The sequence below is a fragment of the Acomys russatus genome, chromosome 4 (assembly GCF_903995435.1).
Source record: "Acomys russatus chromosome 4, mAcoRus1.1, whole genome shotgun sequence".
In the NCBI taxonomy this organism is placed as follows: Eukaryota; Metazoa; Chordata; class Mammalia; order Rodentia; family Muridae; genus Acomys; species Acomys russatus.
In genome coordinates, this window is record NC_067140.1 from 21,810,662 (window position 1) to 21,833,946 (window position 23,285).

The window sequence follows — 23,285 nt, forward strand, 5'->3', positions numbered from 1 at the left end:
GGGAAATCCCCAGAGAGTCAATAAGAGTGGTATGTTCTTAAAATAAATAAATAAATAAATAAATAAATAAATAAATAAATAAGGGGGCTAGAGAGATGGCTCAGTGGTTAAGAGCACTGGCTGCTCTTCCAGAGGTCTTGAGTTCAATTCCCAGCAACCACATGGTGGCTCACATAGAATCTGATGCCCTCTTCTGGTGTGTATGAAGACAGTGTACTCTTATACATAAAATAAATAAATAAATCTTTTTTTTTTTTTTAAGAAGAGGAAGAAAGAAAAAGAGAAAAAGAAAGAAAGAAAAGAGAGAAAGAAAGAGAACAGTTTGTCCAGTTCGTTGACTTGGGTGGTTTGGTTCCTCTCAAGCACTGGGTTTATAGATAGATGCCACGCTGCCCAGCCCCCTCCTGGATTTTATTCAAGAAATCTCAGGTGTATGCTGAAGTCAACAGTACGGTAAAGCTGTGGTCACCGGTCTGGGAGAGGAGCATGAGGAAAGACAGATATTGGAGATGGGGTTTCTCTTCAGGGAGATGAAGTTAGTTTAAGTTAAGGATGGTTCTATTACATCTCTAAATATGCTTTAAAAATCTGGTTTTTGCACCCTAAAAAACTGAATTTGGAGCTCGGCATGTGGTGCATGCCTTTAATCCCAGCACTTGAGAGGCAAAGGCAGCTCTTTGTGAGTTCAAGGCCAGCCTGGTCTACTGAGTCCAGGGCAGCCAGGGCTACACATCTGTCTGCCTCTCCCTCCCCAGTGCTGGGATTACAGGTATACACCACTGTGCCTGGCAAAAAATGAAAATCTTAAAGGTAAAATTTATATTACCCAAATTATATCTAAATAGAGAGAGAAAGGTGAGCAGGTGGAGTGGTGGGTGGTCAGTTGGTTTGAGACAGGGTTTCACTCTGTAGCCCAGACTGGCCTGAATTCACTCTGTTTTCCAAGCTGACCTCAGACCATGGCAGCTCTGCTTTAGCCTCCTGAGTCTTTGCCTTACAGCTGTGAACCACCATATCTGACTTGGGTTTTTTTTATTCTTCAAAAAAAAAAAATTTTTTTTAAAGGTCTAGGCCTAGAGAGATAGCTCAGCAGTTATGAGCGCTTAGTGTTCTTTCAGAGGTCCCACGTTTGGTCCCTCAGAACCCACAAGATGGCTCATACCTAGCAGAAACTCAAGTCCCAGGGGGTCTGGCACCCTCTTCTGACCGCCACAGTCATGAGGCTCACACATACGCATACATGCATGAAGAGAAAGCATTTACACATGTGAAACTTTAAATAATATGAATTTTTTTAAAGTCCACGGGGCCACTGAGATGGCTCAGTGGGTGGAGGCTCCTGCCACCAAGCCTGAGGACCTGAGAGAACCAACTCCTACAAGATGTCCTCTGACCTTCACGTGCACATTAAGGCCCTGTGGCAGCAGCTGGGGTACAGGGTAATTTAACAAGTGCAAAGTTGCCTCAGTCGGAGAGGGAGGTGGGAGGGAAGCCATCCCCACGTGGCCCTCAGTGGCCAGGCTGGGTATTCAGCTCACACCACGGTCTTAGGGTTTCTGTTGCTGCAACAAAACACCAAGACCCAAAAGCAAGTGGGGACTGATAGGTATTCTTCCACCAATGAAACAAGCCAGTTCAAGCCAAATTAAAGTATAAAGGCAGGGCTGGAGAGATGGCTCAGAGGTTAAGAGCACTGGCTGCTCTTCCAGAGGTCCTGAGTTCAGTTCTCAGCAACAACATGGTGGCTCACAACCATCTATAATAAGATCTGGTGCTCTCTTCTGGTGTACAGGTGTACATGCAGGCAGAACACATATACATAATTAATAAAATCTTTTTTTTTTTAAAGTGTAAGGCCAGGCACGATAGTGCATGCCTTTAATTCCAGCACTTGGGAGGCAGAGGCAGGCAGATCAATGTGAGTTCAAGACCAGTCTGGCCCCTAAAGTGAGTCCAGCACAGCCAAGGCTAGGCAGAGAAACCCTGTCTTGAAAAACAAAACAAAACAAAACAAATCAAAAAAAGTGTAAAGAAAGGTTTATGGAGTCAGCTCTCAGATGGGCTTACTAGGGCCAGGGAGACAGAGAAGGCTGGGAGGAAGAAAGAAAGAGTGAGCACACAGGGGGATGGAGAGTTGGCTCAGTGGTTAAGAGCACTGTCTGCTCTTAACAGCACCCTCTGCTCTTCCAAAGGTCTGTTCTTCCAAAGGTCCCGGGTTCAATTCCCAGCACCCACATGGCAGCTCACAACTGTCTGTAACTCCAAGATCTGACACCCTCACACCAATGCATATAAATTTAAAAATTAAATAAAAATATTTTTTAAAAAAGAGTTGAGCACACAGAGGGAGGAAGGGAGGAAAGTGGGAGGGGGTCTCTGGGTTATATAGTGAAGAGCCTCTAGGGAAGAGGAAGCCCTGCCCCTGGGCTGGACAGTTCAGGGTAGAGGGCAGGGTATGCCAGCCACCCCCTGTCACAGGCAGCGACTGAGGGATGCTGGGAGAACCTGGAGGCCAGGCACACTCTGATATGTTAAGCAGGCACCTCAACTGCTTGTCCTGGGTCTGAATCCCAACAAGGAGGAAAGGGTTTATTTGGCTTGCACTTCCACCTCACTGTTCATCACTGAAGGAAGTCAGGACAGGAACTCAACCAGGGCAGGATCCTGGAGGCAGGAGCTGAGGCAGAGGCCATGGAGGAGTGCTGCTTACTGGCTTGCTCCTCATGGCTTGCTCAGCCTGCTTTCTTACAGAAACTAGGACCACCACCAGCTCAGGGATGGAGCCACCCACAATGATGGCCCTCCCTCATCAGTCACTAATTAAGAAAATACCCTACAGCCAAATCTTTCTCAGTTAAGGTGCCCTCCGTTCAGATAACTCCAGTTTGTGTATCAAGTCGACATAAGACTGTGTCATACACAACACACACAGTAAGTAAATTTATGCCTACTGGGCTACAAAGCCCAGCGTATCTCCCCTGCAGATTCGTGTGATCTTTTCTATGGACCGAGGGATCAAACCCAGGGTCTTACACAAACTGGGCACACATGCTTCTCATGAGGCACATCTCCAGTCCAGTCATGACCAATGCATTCCTGAAGGGCTGAAGCAAGATCTCAGATGCATTCACATATAAATATTAATACATTTTTATATTAATATATATCAGAAAGACAGGGTCTCTCAAAAGCACAGTCAGCATCACTACACCTGAAAATGTAATGTCACATTATTAGCACGGCCATCACGGTGTTTGTACTTCCGTACATGTGTGTTCTAATAGCAGCTCCACGTGACTCCTTAGTCATGACAGCTATTTGACCGGGTGATTTCAGTACCACCTGCTACCCAGTTCCTTGAAAGCACAGTACTTAGCACAGCCCAGCTACTTCCTGAGACTGACGTACATGTGTGAGGGAAGAGCTGCCACATGGCACACGAAGCCTGGATCTTGGACCCCAGCCCCAGGTGACTGGTAAGCTTAGAGATGGCCCTGTGGGGGCCTAGCCAAACCGTAGAGCTCAGGAGCCTCAGGCTCCTCTCTGCTCAACCTGTCAGTGCGTGGTGGTCACGTGGCACCGAAGAGTCCACAGACAGGACCCAGCCTGTCAGGGTTATCCTTCCCTTCCTGAGCATGGCAGGAAAGCAGGAGAGAGCCCTCTTCTCGGGATCTCTGAGACAGGTGACCCTGGCAGGGAGGACTGGCTTCACCACGTGCAAACCCACACTGGAACCTGGAGTTCGGGTTCACAGGCTGCCCTGTACGCCCCTCTGCATTCTGGTTTCACAGCTTCTCCAGATGTTAAAAAGAACTCCGCCACAAGAAAGAGAAGGGGGGTGGTGGGAGGCCGAAGGAGCAAAGCCAAGTGTTCTAGAGCTAGCGAGCACCGCTCTTGTTCCACAGAGCTCAAGCACCGACTTTGAGGAGTAAGTCTTATTCTTTGACAGTTCCGTGCATATTTATATAATGTAGTTTGACTGCGCTATTTTGACTATGCTCACACACACACAGAAAATCTTTTTCTTTTCTTTTTCTATTTTCTTTTTTCATTTATTTATTTATTTATTTTATTTAATGATTTTAGAGCATTGTGTGCTTGGTACTATCCTGAGTGCTGGGAACGCCTCCATTTTCTTCCAGGCTCAGTCTGTTTGGAAAGCTTCCCATGCAGACGGCTTTATAAAGCAGTTTCAGAAGGTGAGACAGAGAGAGAGCGAGAGGGAAAGAGACAGAGACAGAGAGAGAGAGAGAGAAAGAGAGAGAGAGAGAGAGAGAGAGAGAGAGAGAGAGAAAGCACACGCCCTGGTCACTCTCCCTTTCATTACACTTCCTCCTGTTTCCCTAGTAAGCGACAGGATTTGGGCGTGGGTTTGATTTTTTGAAGATCTGTGCTTTCTAGCGATGTTACCCACTCTCGGGATTTTTCTCAGACCCTTGCATTTTAGGGATATTGACTCTTACTTTAGAAATTAGTATAAGTGACAGGTGCCTTTTAGTTGAGCTCTTCCCTATTTAAAATATCCATATAGGGGCTTGGGCTGTGTCAGCTGATGGAGTGCTTGCTTAGCATGCTCAGGGCCCTGGGTTGGATCCCCAGCATCTCTTACACTGGGTGGTCCATGCCTGTAATCTCAACACTTGGAAGGTGAAGACAGGAGAGTCAGAAGTTCAAGGTCATCCTTAGCTATATATATAAAAAAAAAAAAAATGTGAGGCCAGCCTGGGCTATATGAGACCTTATTTCAAAATAAAGCAATGGCCAGGAGTGATGGTGCACACCTTTGATCCAAGAACTCTGGAGGCAGAGGTGGGCAGATCTCTAAGTTTAAGGCCAGCCTTGCCTACAAAGTTTGTTCCAGGATAGCCAGGGCTGCTACACAGAGAAATCCTGTCTCAAAAAAGAGGGGGGGGGGGCGCAGAGAGGCGGCTCAGAGGTTAAGAGGACTGGCTGCTCTTCCAGAGCTCCTGAGTTTAACTCCTAGCAACCACATGGTGATTCACAACCATGTATAATGTGATCCAACGCCCTCTACTGGAGTGCAGGCACACATGCAGTCAGAGCACTGCATACATAATAAATAAACAAATCCTTAAAAAAAATAAAATAAAACAATGGAAGGAAATGTAACTGTTTAAACTAGGTAACATTTACGTCAATAAAGACATGGGAGGCTTAAACTGAGGTAAAAACCTGCTAGCTCAGCCAGGTAACTTTATTTTCTGAACTATATACAATGTATCTGTTTACAAGCCTGATTCTACAACTGAATTGCTAGCTCTTTAGAAATCTCTCTCTCTCTCTCTCTCTCTCTCTCTCTCTCTCTCTCTCTCTCTCTCTCTCTCTCTCTCTCTGTGTGTGTCATTCTATCTAGCTAGTCTACCTTTCTCTTGAGCCTCTACAATCCCATGAGGGCTCCCTGGCTCTCTTTCCGAGACTTCTCTTTACCTGTGTCCTGACAGCTGCCTCTCTGTTGTTCCTGCAAACCCAAAAGAGATGCTCTCCATCTCTTACCTGGATCTCCTCCAGAAAGGCTCCTTCAAGGCAAAAAAGAGCTAAAGAGGGCTCTATCCAAGGTCCAACTGCTTAAAAAAAGAAGTCTCTAGCTCCTCCCCTACACCCTTGGCAGGCTCAGCCATGTCACTATCATATAGGTGGAGCAGATCGAGGCCACTCAGCTACCCGGACAGTCAACCCAGCTGATTTTTGACTTTGCCTTGGGTCACAGGGCACAGACCATGAGACCTCTCCCAAGCCACTTGATTTAAAATAGGCAGGAATTTCCGTTCTTTGCCATCCTTGTCTATGGAGGCTTTCAGAGGCACACCCAAGCTGCATCTCTTCAGGACACACCTAACTGCATCTGACAAACATGTCTATTTAGCCTTTGATATTTTGCTAGCAATTGGGTTTTCTATGTACAAAGATCAAATATCCTGCAACAAGGAAGGAAGGAAGGGAGGGAGGGAAGAAAGGAGGGAGGGAGGGAGGAGTAAAGAGGCGTGTGGAGAGGCTCACTTCATAAACACTTGGGCATAAAATCAGTGATAATCAAGGCTGAAAAGATGCCTCAGCAGTTGAGAGGCTCAACACCATCTGTAATCGCAGTTAGAGAACCTGACGCCCTTTTCAGACATCTGTGGACACTGCCTGCGTATGGTGCGTTCACATAACTCTGGGCGAAACACCATGCACATTTGGAAAAAAATGAAATAAGTGACATGAGAGTCATGTGCTATCAGGGATCTCCAGCCCTGGGAATGACAGTAATGCCTTCTGACTGGTCACTGTGTGCAGAGCGGTGGGCTAAGGCTGTCACCGGAGCCCTGGCCCTTGCGACTCGCGATTCCCCTCTGCATCTGCGGGGTTTCTTATTTAAATGGAGCATACACATCCTCCTTCCACTGCAGTCCTTCCCTTTGCAGAACTGGTCTTCCCTGTGAAGCCTTCTGGACATGACTCTTCCTTCCCTGTGGAGGCTGACACGTTCGTGTGCCTGTCAGCTACCTCCAATTGTTAAGTCAGAGACTCACACTGTAGTCTAGACTGGCCTAGAACTTCTTGGTAGCCCAGGCTAGCCTTCAAATGACAGAGTTCTCAATCTCAGCACTGTAGATGCAGGGATTGCAGCGTGCCCAGCTCTAAGTCTGTTTATGAATGACCCTGTTTGTTCTGTCTAGTCATCATCCCTTTGCTGTCACCTGCCATCATCAGCAACGTGCTGACTGCTGGTTCATTGAAAACAAGTTCAAACAAGAATAACATGTTGTTAGTTTACTTGTTTTTCCTGCATTTATTTACTTATCTGTGGAGGGGTGCACAGGCACAATGATGAGAAGACAACTTGCAGGTGTCAGTTCTCTCTTCCCACCATATGGTTCCGGGGACTCCAACTCAAGTTTTCAGCTTGACAGCAAATAGCTCTACCCATTGAACCATCTCACCTATTTAATTTTTTTTAATTACTTTTTTTTTTCTTCTTTTTTTGAGGCAGGATCTCATTATGTATGTAGCCCTGGCTGGCCTGGAATTTGCTTGGGAAACCAGGCTGGCCTCAAACTCACAGAGATCATCCTGCCTCTGCCTCCCGAGTGCTGGGATTACAAATGTATGCCACACACGTGGCTTTTTAGCTGCTGGTGTTTTAAAGATAACATTTAAAAATATGTAGAGCCTTGTCTAGAAACTAGCAGTTATTTCAATTGACAAATATGCCTGGCACTCGGATATAGTGACTGGGGTATGTAGGGTGCCCAAAAAAGAAAGTAAGAGTTTGTAATGGAAGGCTGGCCATGGTGGCACATTTGTTTGTTTGTTTTTGTTGGTGGTGGTGGTAGTGGTGTTGCCGATGGGGTTTTTTGTTTGTTTGTTTCTTTCTTTCTTTCTTTTTCAAAATGGGCTTCTCTGTGAAACCTTAGCTGTCCTAGAACTCACTCTGTGGACCAGGCTGGCCTCAAGCTCACAGAAATCCCCCTGTTTCTGCCTCCAGAGTGCTGGAATCAAAGATATGTGCTACCACAACCCAGGTATGGCACCCATTTTTGTCCCACAAACTGGGAGGCAAAAAAAAAAAAAAAATAGGCTGGTCTTTGTAAGTTCAAGGCTTACAGAGCAAGTCCCACACCAGCTGGGAGGAGCTGCTTAGAAGATGGGACCCTTGTGCCGAGATGAAATGAAAGCCCACGCTCATTTTTGCCCTCTGTCACAGAGTGACTTCTCTCTAGATATCAGGTCTGCATTGCGAGAAAGTTTTAAACTTGTAAAGCCATGAGGACTCCACTGTGTGGGTGCAAGATGGTAAAGACAACCGAGTGTGGGGCTGGGCCCACTGCTCTTTGCAATGCCCAAGGTAAAATAACCACCAAAGATTAGAGAAACGATGTGGGCAAGTCTGGGCTTCAGGGCAAGGACCCTGTCCTTAGAGGCACACTGGAGCAAACACTCTGCCTTCTATGGCACGCCAATTACTACTGTTATCCCAGCTGTCACAAAGTAGGGGGTGGGGCAGGAAGGAAGATGTGACCACCAGAGGAGACCCAGCCACTTTGCCTCACCATGGAAATGCCCTTGGCCTGCTGGGTTGAGAATTTTTCCACACTCCTCAAGGGACGAGACCGCAATGTGATCCTACATTAGGCTGCTCAAAGTAGGAACTTCACCTTGTAAAGCAGAAGGGTGGTTTCCTGCCCCCCCCCCCTTTCTTCTTCTTTTGTGGTTTCACACAGCAAATGAGTGTTAGCCTCCACTTACAGATGAAGTGAGACGTCAGACATGGAGGCGTGAGTGTGGCCTGTAGTTCTGGCCCCGCCTCCTTCATCCCTCTTATTACTTGAAGGAATCTTCTCGACTGTGTCCATGTGTTGGCAAACAGTTGCATAGACTCCGGCTTCTGGAAGCCAGTCAGCAGCATGCAGTGACATTGCATCATTGGGCCCTGGAGCCAGACATATCAGCTGCAGAACTCAGAGGAGCCTGCTCACATCGACAGCATGAGAGGCACCGGCGTCAGAGAGGGAGCAGCCAAGGTGAGTGACTGATGGGTCTGCGTGCATGCGAGGCAATGGTCGACTGAGATGATTTTTATCTTTGGGTCTCTAATGAACACAAAGGATGAGTATTAGTAGCAGGCAGGAGGGACAAAGTTTCTCTCTTTGCCACTTGTTGGCTTCGGGATGAAGGAAGATGATGGGGAGAAATCAGCTGGAGGCTCAAGCCCCCACTGTGTGTCTGCTCACCACTCAGCTAACTTTTTATGCAAGACATAGAACTCTGCCTCTATCCACCTCATCTCCTCTCTCTCTCTCTCTCTCTCTCTCTCTCTCTCTCTCTCTCTCTCTCTCTCTGCATCCCGGAGGTGCTCACTGTGGCCCGAGTGTTCTGATTGCCTTGGGGGAGTCACTTCTCTTGAACGGAAAGAAGCTAGACTTTGGCTCTGTTCTTGCTAAGTCCAGTAAGGGTGCCCATAGGTGGCCTCCATGTTCCCTTTGCTACTTACTTGGAGTTGGAACTCTGGTACAAACTGCAAGTCTGAGCTATGAGCCAAGAAACATTCCTATGTTAGTATGGCACACTGCCACCCCAAGAAGGGTACTGAGACTGAAGGCATGGTTCAGTGGGTAAAGTACATGGGGACCTGAATTCAGTACTCGGCACCCATATAAAAAGCCAGGCATGAAGACAAGCACCTGTAACCCCAGATGGTAGGAGGTGATGGGAGGGTCCCTGGGGCTCTCTGGCCAGTCTCGTTGAGACAGGTGACTGGAGCTTCAGACACAAAGAAATAAAGTGAGTGAGTGATAAAGGATGTGGAGACATCTACCTCTGGCTGTACACACACACACACACACACACACACACACACACACACACACACGCACGCACGCACACAGTGGGGAGGGTGGTGAGACCACAAGGAAAGTGAAGCTCACGTTGGGGATTGAGGCTTTTCTATTCTGTCCTATCCTTTCAAAAAAAAGAAAAAAAAGTCATAGAAGATAAAGATGAAAGAGAGCTGAAACTATCGCTAAGTGGGGAGACGACTGCTTGCTACAGTTAATTTCACTTGTCATTGTGATAGTAACAAGTGTCAGTCGTGGGCTCCTGGGCCGGGTTCCTGATGACTCCTTGTTTAGATGACTTGTAACTATTTGAGCTGAGAACTTCGCCCTACTGTTTACTCTGGCTTTTTTTTTTTTTTTTTTTTTTTTTTTTTTTTTTTTTTTTTTTTTTTTTTTTTTTTTTTTTTTTTTTTTTTTTTTTTTTTTTGGTTTTTTCGAGACAGGGTTTCTCTGTGTAGCCTTGGCCATCCTGGACTCACTTTGTAGACCAGGCTGGCCTCGAACTCACAGCGATCCGCCTGCCTCTGCCTCCCGAGTGTTGGGATTAAAGGCGTGTGCCACCACACCCGGCTTTACTCTGACATTTTTCAAAGCGGCGGGAAATGAGTGGTTTATCGAGGCCCAGCTAGTCTTTCACCCAAAGGCGGCAGTTCCGATCAGTGTCTCCCACTTACAGCTTCTGTTTGCAGGTAAATAGATGCAGAGAGGGCTCTGGTCACTACTGTGGTTCAGTTGTTTAAAAGTAAATAGCGAACCCTGCGCTGCTCTCTCCAGGACTGAGGATTCAGTCTGGTCCCTAGGGTGCTTCCAGTTTGGTCCCTTGCACCAGAAGCACAAACCTGTAATCCCATCACTTGAAGGGAAGAAGATGGGGAATTCAAGGTCATCCTCGGCTGTGGACAGTCCACTCACGAGACCCTGACTCAAGACAACAGGAAATGTGTCACTCCTGTGCGCTTGAACCTGTGCCCCTACCTTCACACTGAATTTTACAAGCCCATGTGAACTTCAGACCATAGTCACGGTCTCCAAAAACACCCTTTGGCACCTTTTTGGCTGTGATTCATGGGTTTGTTTGTCCAATCCAGACTTTGTTCCAAGGTCACACATCGTACTCTTTTCCAGGTCTTATTGTTAATCTAGAATAATCCACTTCCTATTTTTCTTTCATAACTTTTTTGGTTCTGTTTTGTTTTGTTTTCTGAACTGTTGAGATGTTTTTAAGGCCTGAAATTTTCATTTTGCTTATGCACCACTCATCCGGTACCTTTTACATGTCAGTGTACAGTCCAAGGCATTGATAAAACCAGGCATGAAACCCAGAATCCCAGCTCTCAGCCAGCTGGCTCCCAAGGGGCCAGGACACTATAAACAACCAGAAGAGGGGTGAGGCCTGCAGTCTCAGCTTCAGGGAGGCTGAAGTGGGGGGTTGGGGTGGGGAGCTGCAATTTCAAAGTCAGCCTGAGCCACACAGACCCTGCCTCAAGAAACAAACAAAAACCCAGATGTTGTTTCTTACTTTGCAGGTCCCATGTGGTGTTTGTTATATGTCTCCTATTTTTGCAACTCTTTGAAAACATGTATTCATTCTTAACTCATAGACAGGTCAAGCAGGTTTGGCGCTATAATCTCAGCTCACGTGAGACAACCCTTTACAGGAAGGTGCTGCCTGAGTGGAGGCCCAGCCTTCGGGCCAGAGGAGCCTCCAGCTAACTCTTTCCTTCCTTTCTTGAGCATCTGTGTAAGTGCACGTGAGCACAGGTATCGCTTTTCTCCTCTCTCCCTCTCTCTCCCCCTTCTCTCCCTCCCTCTGCGCGCGCGTGTGTGTGTGTGTGTGTGTGTGTGTGTGTGTGTGTGTGTGTGTCCAGGATCTCACTAGTTAGCCCTAGCTGGCCTCAAACCCTTAGAGATCTATCTGTCTCTGGATCTATCTGTGGTGGAATTAAAGGCGTGCTCTGCCACACTCAGTGAGCAGTGAGTTCATTTCAGAACTTGTTACTGTTTATAATATAAATCAACACTTAATATAATAGCATAAAATATATTCAGCATATAGTATAATATAGTCAACACAATGCATTAGAGACCAGATCACATTCGTACAATTCATCTGACAGTTGGCTTGGCCTCATTAACTGCTGTCTAGTTGCTTCATTTTTAAAATACATTTTATTTATTTTGTTTGTGTGTGCTTGTCTGGAGGGTGGGGGTGAATGTCATGGCACATGGGGAATCAAAGGACAATTTGCAATAATCAGCTCTCGCCTTCCACCATGTGGGTCCCAGGGATTGAACTCGGGTCATAAGGCTTGGTAGCAGAAGCCTTTAACCACTGAGCCATCTCACAAGCCGTCAGTTTCCAAACAGGAGCGTGGTGCTGGCGAGGGATATACAAGCAAGTAGTCCTCTTCTTCCACAAGTTTGACTTCAGAGCCCCTCACTATCGCTCAAGGCCACCTATCCACTCAGACCCCAAGTTCACATTTGTCTGCTGTAATCAAATGAGCTGTTTGTTACTGCTGTGGCTGCTTCTTTGTTCTATAACACTTTAAGGTAAACACTTAAAATTAGGTGTGATGTTGGCACTAGGAAACCCCCGGTGACCTCAGCATGCGCAGACGCAGCAGAGAGAAGCCCGTGTGCTCCCGCCTGAGATGAGTCGGCCGACTCCTTCATTGGCTGGCCGGCCTCCATCTCCACTCAAGCTCAGCAGGTAGAAGGTGCTTGCCACGAAGTCTGTGCCCTAAGTTGGATCCCCAGAACTCAAGATAAAAGGGGAGAACTGATTCCTGTGCACTCTCCTCTGTCTTCCTCGTGTGAGCTGTGGCGCAAGCTCGCCCTTGCATGCATGCACTCAAGAGCACACGCAATAAGTGCATAGATAGACAGATGGATGATCAGTTGTTTAAAGAAGTGCTAGGAACATTTTCTAAAGGGCAGAAGGAGCTGCCGCTGTGCATGCTGTGCATGTGGGAGGCAGAGGCAGAAGAACCTTGTGTTTGAAACCAGCACCTGCTATAGAGAAAAGCCTGTTTCAAAGTGGGAAGAAGAGGTAAATAAGTGACTTATTGGATATGAGCTTTTATTTTGGCTTCTTGATTTTGTTTTTCTGGTTTTTCAAGACAAGGTTTCTCTGTGTAGCCTTGGCCGTCCTAGACTCACTTTGTAGATCAGGCTGGCCTCAAACTCACAGCAATCCGCCTGCCTCTGCCTCCCGAGTGCTGGGATTAAAGGTGTGTGCCACCATGCCCGGCTCTTCTTGATGTTTTTTAAGCTGCCTTATTGTCTGGGTAGCATATGGCACAGACTGTGACCTCAGAACTAGGGAGAAGAAGACAATAGATTCAGGAGTTCAAAGTCAGTGTGGGCTACATGTCTCCCCTATTCCCAAAGACAGACGTGCGCTCATTGGTCTCAGGGGGCGGTTCTCAACACATCTTTGTCATGTTACTAAAAGTGATGGCTCCTATATTCACCTCGGGGGGACACCTAACTTCTGTATGTTGGAATCCATCTCAGAGGCAGCCGTCCTTTTCCCTCATCACCCTCAAGAAGGCCTGGGTAAAGACATAGAGTGAAAACAAAGTCTTCAACACCCAGCAGGCTGGTTTAGTGGTGACACGGCATGACGGACAGCATTGACGCTGGCTGTTGGCTGGGATAAGATGCTTTCCCAGCCTTTGTCCATGGGGAGCAAGTTCAGGCTCAGTGTGTCTTCCTTGAGACTGTAAGCAGGGTATTCCACATTCAATGTCCAAGGGAGCGAGTAGATTCATGTTCCTGCAGCTGCAAGAGCCACAGGCCCAGCCCAGTGCACCCCACCAACTCTCTGGCCTCAGTTCTTTCTCTTTTCCCTTCTCTTACCCTGCTTTCTCTCCCTGTAACCTGTCACATGGGTCCTCCCATCAGACCCCACATACAACCTAGATGCCTCTTTGGATCTCTATCTAAAACTCACCCCAACCCCGCTCCGTCCCCACCATGACCCCACACACCCACGTCATTCTCTCTCCGAGATTGTCTTCACACATCGAGACTGGGCATTGCCTGGCCCTGCTTGGTTGGTGTGTTTCTCTATGGAAAGGCACTCAGCTCCGGTGGGGATGGAGGGACAAGGACATGCCACACACAGACACTTGACTTGCTTACAGTGGTAAGGGTCCCTCCAGCAGTGTGTGCATGCAGTAGGTACTCAGTAAATACCCCCCTGGTCATGTGTGAACAGGCAGTTACAGGGAAGCAGACACAGCGCTTGCAACACAACCCCACCGCAAAGACAGGAGCAGCACTTCCTAGTTCCTAGTTGGCAGGTATCTGGGAACAGAGGTCATGCTAAGCTCCCAGCTCTCTAGCCCTTCCTGGTCCCAGCTTCACCTCCACCTGACCTGGATTCTTGTGAAGTGACCATTCAGAGCCAAGTCGTTAGGGGTGAGATCAAGGTCACAAGGATCATCCCTCTGAGGTTACCCACAGGGTCCCTTCATCATCTCATGACCCAGCGAGAAAACACAAGCAAATCTCACATTGTGTAACCTTTCATCCAACGAGGAGGCTTTGGGCTGTAGGAGTCCTAGGGCAAGAAGGCTGAGCTGGTATCGCCGTTCGGTCAGAACAACAGACAGAATAAAATGAATACAACTGCTTCAGGTGGACTGAGGTGACCTGACAGGTATGAGGGACACAAAGAGCCACTGTGGTGATGCAGTGACAGAAAGAACATTCCAGGCAAAGGAAAGAGCATGTGCAAAGGCCCTGTGTGGGGAATGAGTCCCATGAGAGGCCAGGTGCTGAGAGGAGAGTAAACCAATGAAGGATTGTCCCAAAAGAAGAGGTGAGGGATGGGGTCAGTGGAGTGACAGAGCCTACTCTGCTGTGTCAGGACTTCACAGTTGCAAAGGAAACTATTCACCTACTTATGGCCGGATGACACCCTCTGACTGATGTTTGGACACATCACTTGGGGTTGCTAGGCAACAAAAACTGAGCGAGAGAGGGCAGAAGCCTAGACATGAACCAGGGGTTTCACTTCCATTCAGGATAGAACCTTCCTGTGAGAGGAATTCATTTTCTCTGAACCTTGGGGACCGGGGGACTGTTGTGAGCATGAGCAGAAGACAAGTGATCCTTCGTTCGTTCCATACATACCAAGTGTGGCTTTCCATTCATTTTATACATACTGAGTGCCTATTGTATGGCAGACAAGATTTTAAATGCCACGGAGGAGCTAGTACTCTTTCTCACTATGTATATTTTTATTTATTTATTTATTTATTTATTTATTTATTTATTTATTTTATTTCAGTTTTTCGAGACAGGGTTTCTCTGTTTAGCCTTGGCTGTCTGGACTCGCTTTGTAGACCAGGCTGGCCTCAAACTCACAGCGATCCGCCTGCCTCTGCCTCCTGTGTGCTGGGATTAAAGGCGTGTGCCACCACCGCCCAGCCTGGCTATATATTTTTATTTATTCAGGGACAGGTCTCACTAAGTAGCCCTGGCTGACCTGGAACTCACTATGTAGACCAAGCTAGGAGTGAACTAAGAGATCTGCCAGCATTGGCCTCGTGAGTGCTGGGATTGAAGGGTGTGTGCCACTAAACCAGCTCTTTCTCATTATTTCATAGCTAGTTAGCACCATTCATCTATAAAATCTACTGCACACTTTCCCTGTCTATTTTCTTGTTTAATGCATAACCTTTATCCTCTGGACATTTTATTTCCTATAAAAAGACATTTTATTTAAAAAGAAGAAAACAAAAAACAAAAACATCACCACTATTGCAGGGCTTGAAACACAGGCCAGCATCGGAAAGTTCAAAGGAAAGTGACCACAGGACAAAGGAATAGACTGAAATAGGGAAGCGGCTGTGGAAATGCACTGCAGTCATTTTGAGCTGCCATGACTCAGGGAGGAAATGACAGAGGCCTACAGGGGAAATCATTCTGAAAAGGAGGAAGGTGGAGGCTGCTAAGAAAGCTGCCTCGGAGGAGGAGGAGACAGCTCTCCAATGCGAGTTGCAAAAAAAAGGGGAACTGTATTTTTTAGGAACCATTTCCAAATGTGTGTCGTTCATGAAACGTTTACTCAGCCCGGAGAAGCGGAGTGGTCAGTCGAAGCTTAGCTCGGACCGCAGCCTGGACTCCAAGCGGGGAGCTATGAGAGCAGGCCTTCCATAGGAGCAGAGCGAGCCCCGAAGCTGCCCTTGGCACTCAGGGAGCATTTCTCTATGGCCTGACAGGTGGTACACATGTCAACCACTATCCTCTCTAGTTTTGTTACAATTTTCTTTTCTTTCTTTTTTTTTTTTTTTTTTTTTTTTTTTTTGGCGAGGAAGAGTGTGTGCACGTGTATGCTGCAGCCCACACATGTGGAGTTCAGAGGACAACTTTCAGGAATCGGTTCTCTCCTTTGACCACGTGGGTCCTGAGGACTGAACTCAGGTCATCAGGTTTGATGACAAGTGCCTTTACCCACAGAGCTATCTCACTGGCCCAGAAGTAGCGTTGGCTGTTTGCATACATGTCACCGTCAGCCAAGCTGCCTGTATCACACCACAGAGAGCGAATCACTCCATGGCCTGGGAGGCCTTCACTGCTGTCTAATTTCAGTTCTGAATGGAAGGCTTGGTGGGCATGGTGGCTTACGACTGTCATCCAACACGTGTGAGGCTGAGGCAGAGGGATTGCCATCAGGACTAGCACAAGGTTGGGCTGTGTTTCAGTACCAGGCCAGTCAGGGCCACACAGTTAAGACCTTGCCTAAAACAACAATAAGATCCTGAGCTTGGACCAAGAGCCCTGGTACACACAGAACAAATAAATAGAAGTGTGTTCAAGTGAGTGAGCACGACCCAAGCCTGCTGGGAACCCACTGGTCGGGCTTTGGGGAAGAAAAAGTGCAATTTCTGATGGAGGCTTTGGAATTTTTCTTTGGCCATAGCCTGTTCCTCAAAGAAGGCATTGCCTTGTACACTTGCACAAGTCACTGTAAGTGTGTGGCTTTCTTATTTGAGCCACCAGGAAGAAATGACTGCTGGGTGGGTCAACGCTCACTCCCAGCAGGCAGATGTCAGTCTGGGCTTATGCCTTCAGCTAGGGGTGTTCTAGGGGAGCCAGGAAAATAAGGAATCATCCCTTCTGCGGCTTTCCCTTTTCTCATCTATGCTGCCTCATAGCCATGTTCATCAAGTTTTAGTCCCTTCTTTGTCCCTGGTGCCTCTGGCCAAGGCAGCCACCATGGCTGTCGGCATCCAGATAGATGGCAGGAAACCCAGCGGAAGGGCTGCGGGAATCCGTGTGCCTGCCCCCCACGGTGGCTGCTGCTTTCTATTCAGAGAGACCTGCCTGAGCAGGTGCTGGAGCACCCTGTCAGGCACGTGTCCTAGCATGACTGCAGGAACACTGCAGAGAGTGGGGGGCTGTGAGCAGGGATCTCTCCACTGTGGCTGCCTCCTGAGGAGGCTGTGGAGGGACCACCTTTGTGTCCATAAAGGACGGAGATGAAGGTGAGTTTGACTGCCTCTCTCCCGTCTGACGCCCTTCCCTGCACTGTGGATTGCCAGGGGCCTGTGCAGAGGTCTCTGGGGTTATTTCAGTCAGTTTCCTGAGCCTCCAGGAAGTAGGCAATCATAGTTTTTAAAAGATTGGTATCTCAGGAAGGAGATTTGGAAACAAAAGTAGACTTTTGTTACTTTCTGTGTATCTGGGGAAGTGTGTAAATATATGAGCTCTCAGGCTGAAAAGGGAGGCTTGCTACAAGCTTGAGGCTAGCCTGGGCTACACAGTACCTAACAAGAGCCTGGGGCAAAGGTGGCATATTGCCCAGTTTAAAAGGAAAAAAACAAAACAAAACAAAACTTAAATATCACATTGCATAAAAAGTAACCAAGGGGGGGCGGATGTCCTAGTAACGTCCTTTCAGAGGAATGTCACCAGGTCACTTTCCACACATTCTAGAGACAGTTGGGAATTTTCAGCTCAGTCCAGACAGCTGTTCCCCTTCAGCCTCCAGCTATTTCTCAGTGTTTCCACAAAGCACTCCAGGGCCAGCCACCCCTTCCAGTGCCTACACCTAGGATGCTTCAAAATAACCACTTGGTTGTTACCTCATTTAAATGTCCCAAGTCCCCTTGCTGATGCAGCAAAGCTGGCTGGGAGGAGGGAGGGGCAGCGTCAGCACGGGAAACAACTGGCTATATAGTAGGATTCTGAGGGCAAGTTCTGGGCCTTTTTTCTTTCTTTTCTTTTTTTTTTTTGGCTTCTATTTTAGGTGACTTTCTCGGTTCCCTATAACTCATGGAATTTTGTTTTAGTGTACATACAGCTGTGGAAATTTTCTCAAAGTAACAGTTAAGAAGCAGCTTAAGGGCCAGGCTTGGTAGCGCACACCTTTAATCCCAGCACTCGGGAGGCAGAGGCAGGCGATCACTGTGAGTTCAAGGCCAGCCTGGTCTACAAAGTAAATCCAGGATAACCAAGGCTACACAGAGAGACCTGTCTCCAAAAACCGAAAAAGAAGAAGAAGAAGAAGAAGAAGAAGAAGAAGAAGAAGAAGAAGAAGAAGAAGAAGAAGAAGAAGCAGCTTCAGGCAGAGGCAGGTAGATAGATGTGAGTTCGAGGCCAACCTGGTCTACAAAGCAAGTCCAGGACAGCCAAGGTTAACAGAGAGAAACCCTGTCTCAAAAAATGGCAGGGAAAAAAAGAAGAAGCAGCTTCATGTCGAGCTGTGGTGGCACATGTCTTTAATCCCAGCATTCCCAGGAGGCAGAGGCAGGTAGATTTGCATGAGTTCAAGGCCAGCCTGATCTACAGAGCTGGTTCTAGGACAGTCAGGGCTACACAGAGACACACTATCTGGAAAAAACAAAAAACAGCAAGGAGGCCAGGAGTGTTGGCAAACACCTTTAATCCCAGCAGTCAGGGAGGCAGAGGCAGGTGGATCACTGTGAATTTGAGGCCAGCCTGGTCTACAAAGGGAGTCCAAGACGGCCAAGGTTACACAGAAAAACACTCTCTCAAGAAACAAAAAGCAAAAAGCAAAAACAAAAACAAACAAAAAACACAAACAAAGAAGCAGCTTTATGCTAGGCCTGGTAGCATAGGCTTGTTAACCCAGTTCTTGGGTGGTGGAGACAGAAGTATCACAAGTTCAAGGCTGGCCTGAGCAACTAAACGAGATTGTCTCAAAATAAAAACTTAGAAAAGATATGTAGGAGCCTGGCTGCTCCAGGTCCCAGGGTTAGAACCTCAGTATGGGGAGGAAAAACCCGAAGACAGAAAGAGGGAGGGAGAAGGGCTGGGGAGGGAGGGAGGAGCACGCTTCCTTCTTATGCCAGAGGGTTGTGATGACGTAGGAAAGAGAGACAACAACGGGAAGACAGAGTCACAAAGGACCGTGGATGGCAGGTGCTGGAGAGAGAGAGGGAGAAGAAGGGGAACTGCTGGTCTGGTGTTCACAGGATAGTACCAGGGTGGAGGAAAGTGGGCACATAGCTCCTTTCACTAGTGTCCTGAATGCCACTGTGTCTTACTACCACTATGGCTAATATGTCCCATGGTGGCAGGCCCTGGTGCCAGCTGAGCCACCTGTCCTGCTGGATCTTTGTGCACAGGACCCAGAGCTGGCTGCATGGGGGTGGGGGTGGGGTGGAGCAGACAGCCCCCCTTGACTGCCTAGAGACTCATCTCTTCCTCCCCGACTAGCCTGAGCTGGGAGTCTCGTCCAACATAAGGACTTGATACTTGTGCAAGCATATTTCCTTAACTTTGACAGGTCGTGGTCCCCGTCTTGTCTGCTCTGTGCCTTCGCTATGGGCCTGGATTTTCAAAATCCAGTGGTTCTAGGATTTGAGGCAGCAGCTCAGTGGAAATGAGCTCTCCGGGCAAGCGGGAGAACCCAAGTTCAGATTCCCAGATCCACTAAAAAGCCATCCCGTGTCTCCAGCCCCCAGCACTGGGGGAAGATGTGGGTTGGGGCAGAGTCTGGAAGACCCCTAGAGCTAGCTGGCTGGCCAGGCTAAGCTGAACAACTGAGCTCCAGATTCCAAGAGGGACCCTGTCTCAAAACATCAGATGGAGTGCTTTCGGAGACAGGAGGGGGATCTCTGCCCATCACCTACATGTGAGGATTTTCTCTTCCTTTTTTGGTGAATTACAGGCAAGGGATGTTTGATGACACACAGGGATCGTAGAAAGGATGTGGGATTGAGTGAGTCTCACATTGTCTCTGTGCTCCAGCTCCTCAGAGCATCTGATCCTCCTGGCTTCTAGATGTTATCTCATGTCAGAAGTCACACCCCAGGGAAGTGCCAGTCAGGCACTCTGCTTCTTCCTCAAGGACCTCCCTCCTTCCCTTTTCAGAGAATGTGGGTAGAAAGCTAGGAGGTGGTGAGGGAGGGGGTTTTCTACTGTGCTCTTGGAAACTTTTCTTTCTCTTTTTTTTCTAAACATAATGTGGGTTTGTTTGTTTGTTTTATGATGGAAAATAAGGCATTCTGTGAGTCCAATGGATAAGAAGACCATTTGGTCTACTATGGTCATTTCTTGCTGAGCTTTGCATCCCTACATACAAACTGTCCCCAAGCTTAGCCTCCCCATAAAGATATATAGTGACCTTTGTTGGAGTCCTCACCCATGGGGACCTCCCACTTCCCACACAGCAGCAGATGGCTTCCCACATGGACAGCATATGTGTTGTTCACATTTTATATAGTGCTAGGATTTGTGTCTGATGTTGGGGGCTCATCTGTACCGTGGTTTGGGTGAGCAAATGACAACTTTGTAGAGCAGGTTCTTTCCTTTATGTCAGGTTCAGGGCTCAAACTAACATTGTCAGACTTGCACGGAAAATACCTTCACTCAAGGAGCCATCTCACTGGCCAGTGTATGCATATATATATATATCCTGTGTATATATGTATATGCACCACATTTGTGCCTGGTGCCCATGGAGGTCAAAGTAGGGCATTAGATCTCCTGGAACTGGAATCACAAATGTTTGTGAGCCACCATATGGGTACTGGGGATTGAGCCTGGGTCCTCGGGAAGAGCAGCAATCACTCTTAACTGCTGAGCTATCTCTCCAGCCCGGTAGTGTATTTTTTTTTTTTTTTTAAAGTGTAGTTTCTACATCACCATTCTTTTGTGGATCTCAAAAGGGAAGTGTGAGTCCTTTACCTTCTCTAAAAATTCAGAATTCTTGAAAATAAGCCATGGAACCCGTGAGACAGAAGGCCGAAGTGTTCAACGTGGCTCTGTGTCAAAACTGTAGTTCAAAAGAGGCCCTTGCTCAGCCTGCTGCCCCGGCCCTTCCACACAGCACGGGCTGCCGTTGCCGGGGGCACTCTCTCCTCTGCTGTCTCTTGCTATGGTCTCACTACGTGTTAGACCTTCCAGTGTCCCTGGCTTCAGTGGAAGCCGCTGCAACCTTGTTTATTTTAGAAGCAGAGGAGTCTGGAGACGGGGAAGTTTGTGAAAGATAAAACAAGCAGGAAGCAGGCCTGGACACCATCATGCTTCCTGACCCCCAATTTGGAAAGAGGGAAGGAAGGAAGAAGAGAAGAGTCCAAAATAGCAGGACACTCAGGGACTCTGGGGAATCCTGCCTTGGGCACAGGAGCTCACACTCAGTGGCGTTGACCTTCATCTTCCAAGAGAAGCAAGGCAGGCCTTTTAAAGCCAGCTTAGGGGTGTGTGCAGCACACTGCTCCCTTGACCCCCTTAGTGATGGCTTTCTTACTAATTATTGTTGTTGTTGTTGTTGTTGTTATTAATTATTATTACTGTGTGTATGTGTGTGTGATGTGTATAGTGTGTGTGTGTGTGTGTGTGTGTGTGTGTGTGTGTGTGTGTGTGTGAAGGTCCGAGGAATTCTATGAAGTCAGTTCTCTTCTTCCACGTTTATATGCACACTGGGGATCAACCTCAGGTCACCAGGCTTGCTCGGCAAAGCCATCTCCCCAGTCTGCTACTTCACTTTTCTTTTCTCTGGCTTGGTCCTTTGAGAAGCAAAGTGACTCTTTAAAGTTGGCCTGTGCACACCACAGCTCCCACCTCACCCGTGCGTCTCATAGAGGCTGCTCTACCAGAACTAATTCCTGCCCAGACCTTATCTGCCATCTCTGTGTTTCACTGTTGCTTCGGTGCTGGGGTGCAGCCCAGGGCCTCCCAGGTGCCAGGCAACTCCTACCAGAGAGGCGTGCCCTCGGCCTATGGCCATTCTTAAACCAGCTTATTCTGGATTTGAACTCAGTTAGCAAGTTAGACATAAAGCTGAGGTAGAAGACTATGGAGATGCGACAGTGACAGCCTTCAGGGTGACCTGAGCCCGATGTGCTGTCTCTGCTGGATGACCATGGGCATAGAAGCCCTCTAAGCTCCCTGGTCTTAAGTGCCTCATAATGAGGAGAACCATCCAGACCCATTCTCCTGATATGACACATGACTTTCTACATTTTGGTCCCTTCAATAAACTGGAAAAATGAAAAATCAAAGGCACAGCTGAGGGACAGGCAGGGACTGTGCCCCCTCCCCCAGCCTGCAGAGGAGAGTCAGGGTTAGGCGTGGAGAAAACGAAGGTGAGGACGGAGCTAGGCTGCAGCTGGTCCTACTTAGAGACAGGACAGGACACTACTCTATTTCCTCTGGCTTCTGGTGACGGTGGGATCATGAGGACCCATCAACCCTTGCGCCATGAGGGTTTCCTGCCTTCCACAAGGCCCTTTCCCAGTGGATCCAGCACTGCCCTAGCCTTTCCCAGCAGCCAAGGGAAAGCAGACTCCACCCATTTTTTGGCATCATTAGCCTATTTGCCTCGAACTCCATACACTTCCCATGTCACCACAGAGTATAATAGTAGCCATAGCAGAAATCGAAGTCCCAGGATTGTGTACAGCCATCCAGCTGCTTGCTTTCCAGCTCCTCTAACTCCTCCACTCACCCACCCTCACACCCTCACCTGGGGCTTCCCCCATTTCTCTTTCTCTGCTGACAGGCCTTCTCAACACCCCCATCTGACTAAGTCAACACTTCCCAGATAGCAACTGTCCTAGGAAGATTTTCCTCTCCTACCACAACTTCCCCCACAACGGGCAAGGATTCTTTAATTTTCCCATATTTTCTTTTCTGTCACACTCATGAAGCCTCTTGTCTACTTCTGTGGATATTGGATGTTTAGTTCTGTGGAGTTTGAATAGAGACAAGTTTTACCCATCAGAAGATGCATTACATAGATCAGAAACTGTCTTGCTTACTGTGGTGTTTTCAGAGGGCTCCTGGCAGGGGTACATTCATATTTGTATATGGTAAGTGAGTGGATGGATGGGTGGGTGGATGGATGGATAGGTGGGTGGGTGGATGGGTGGGTGATGGATGGATGGGTGGATGGATGGGTGGGTGGATGGATGAGTGGGCAGGTGGATGGGTGGGTGGATGGGTAGGTGATGCATGGATGGGTGGATGGGTGATGGCTGGCTGGGTGGGTGGGTGGATGGATGGGTGGATGGGTGATGGATGGATGGATGGATAGGTGGGTGGATGGATGTGTGGATGTATAGGTGATGAGTGGGTGGATGGATGACCTTCTAGATGTCTCCAACTGTAGTACAGATCAGCCTCTTCCTCCAGTTGAATAGAGGTTGCACACTGATTCTTGTGGGTGCACAATGTCCCCCTGCAGTGAGGTCACCGCTATTCGTTGTCTTCTGCCCTAAGGTCCTCCTGATTCTGCTTTCCAAGTGCCTGTTCCTTTCTTTTTCCTTTTCCTGACTGTTTATGGAGATGAGTGTGTGCAAGAGTGGCCATGGGCACTTCTACCTGAGGGTGAGGGTTTGGTCGGATGAAGGGTGGGGAGGCTGCCTGCTGGCAGAGGGAGAGAAATGTGAGGTTCCAGGGGAGGGCTTGAGGATGTGTGAACATGGGAGTTAGAGGAACTGAAAGTGATCAGTGTCTGGA

The 23,285-nt window shown here is 48.0% G+C and overlaps 1 protein-coding gene across 1 annotated transcript in view; it reads left to right on the forward strand.

Annotated features, from left to right (window-relative positions):
- The first annotated feature begins 8,308 nt into the window (after positions 1 to 8,308).
- The window catches only part of Cass4 (Cas scaffold protein family member 4), a 38,059-nt gene continuing 23,082 nt past the window's right edge, over positions 8,309 to 23,285 (forward strand). The window contains exon 1 of the mRNA XM_051143884.1: positions 8,309 to 8,525. Coding sequence (XP_050999841.1) covers positions 8,490 to 8,525 — 36 coding nt within the window. The 5' untranslated portion in view covers positions 8,309 to 8,489. The remainder of the gene's footprint in view (positions 8,526 to 23,285) is intronic.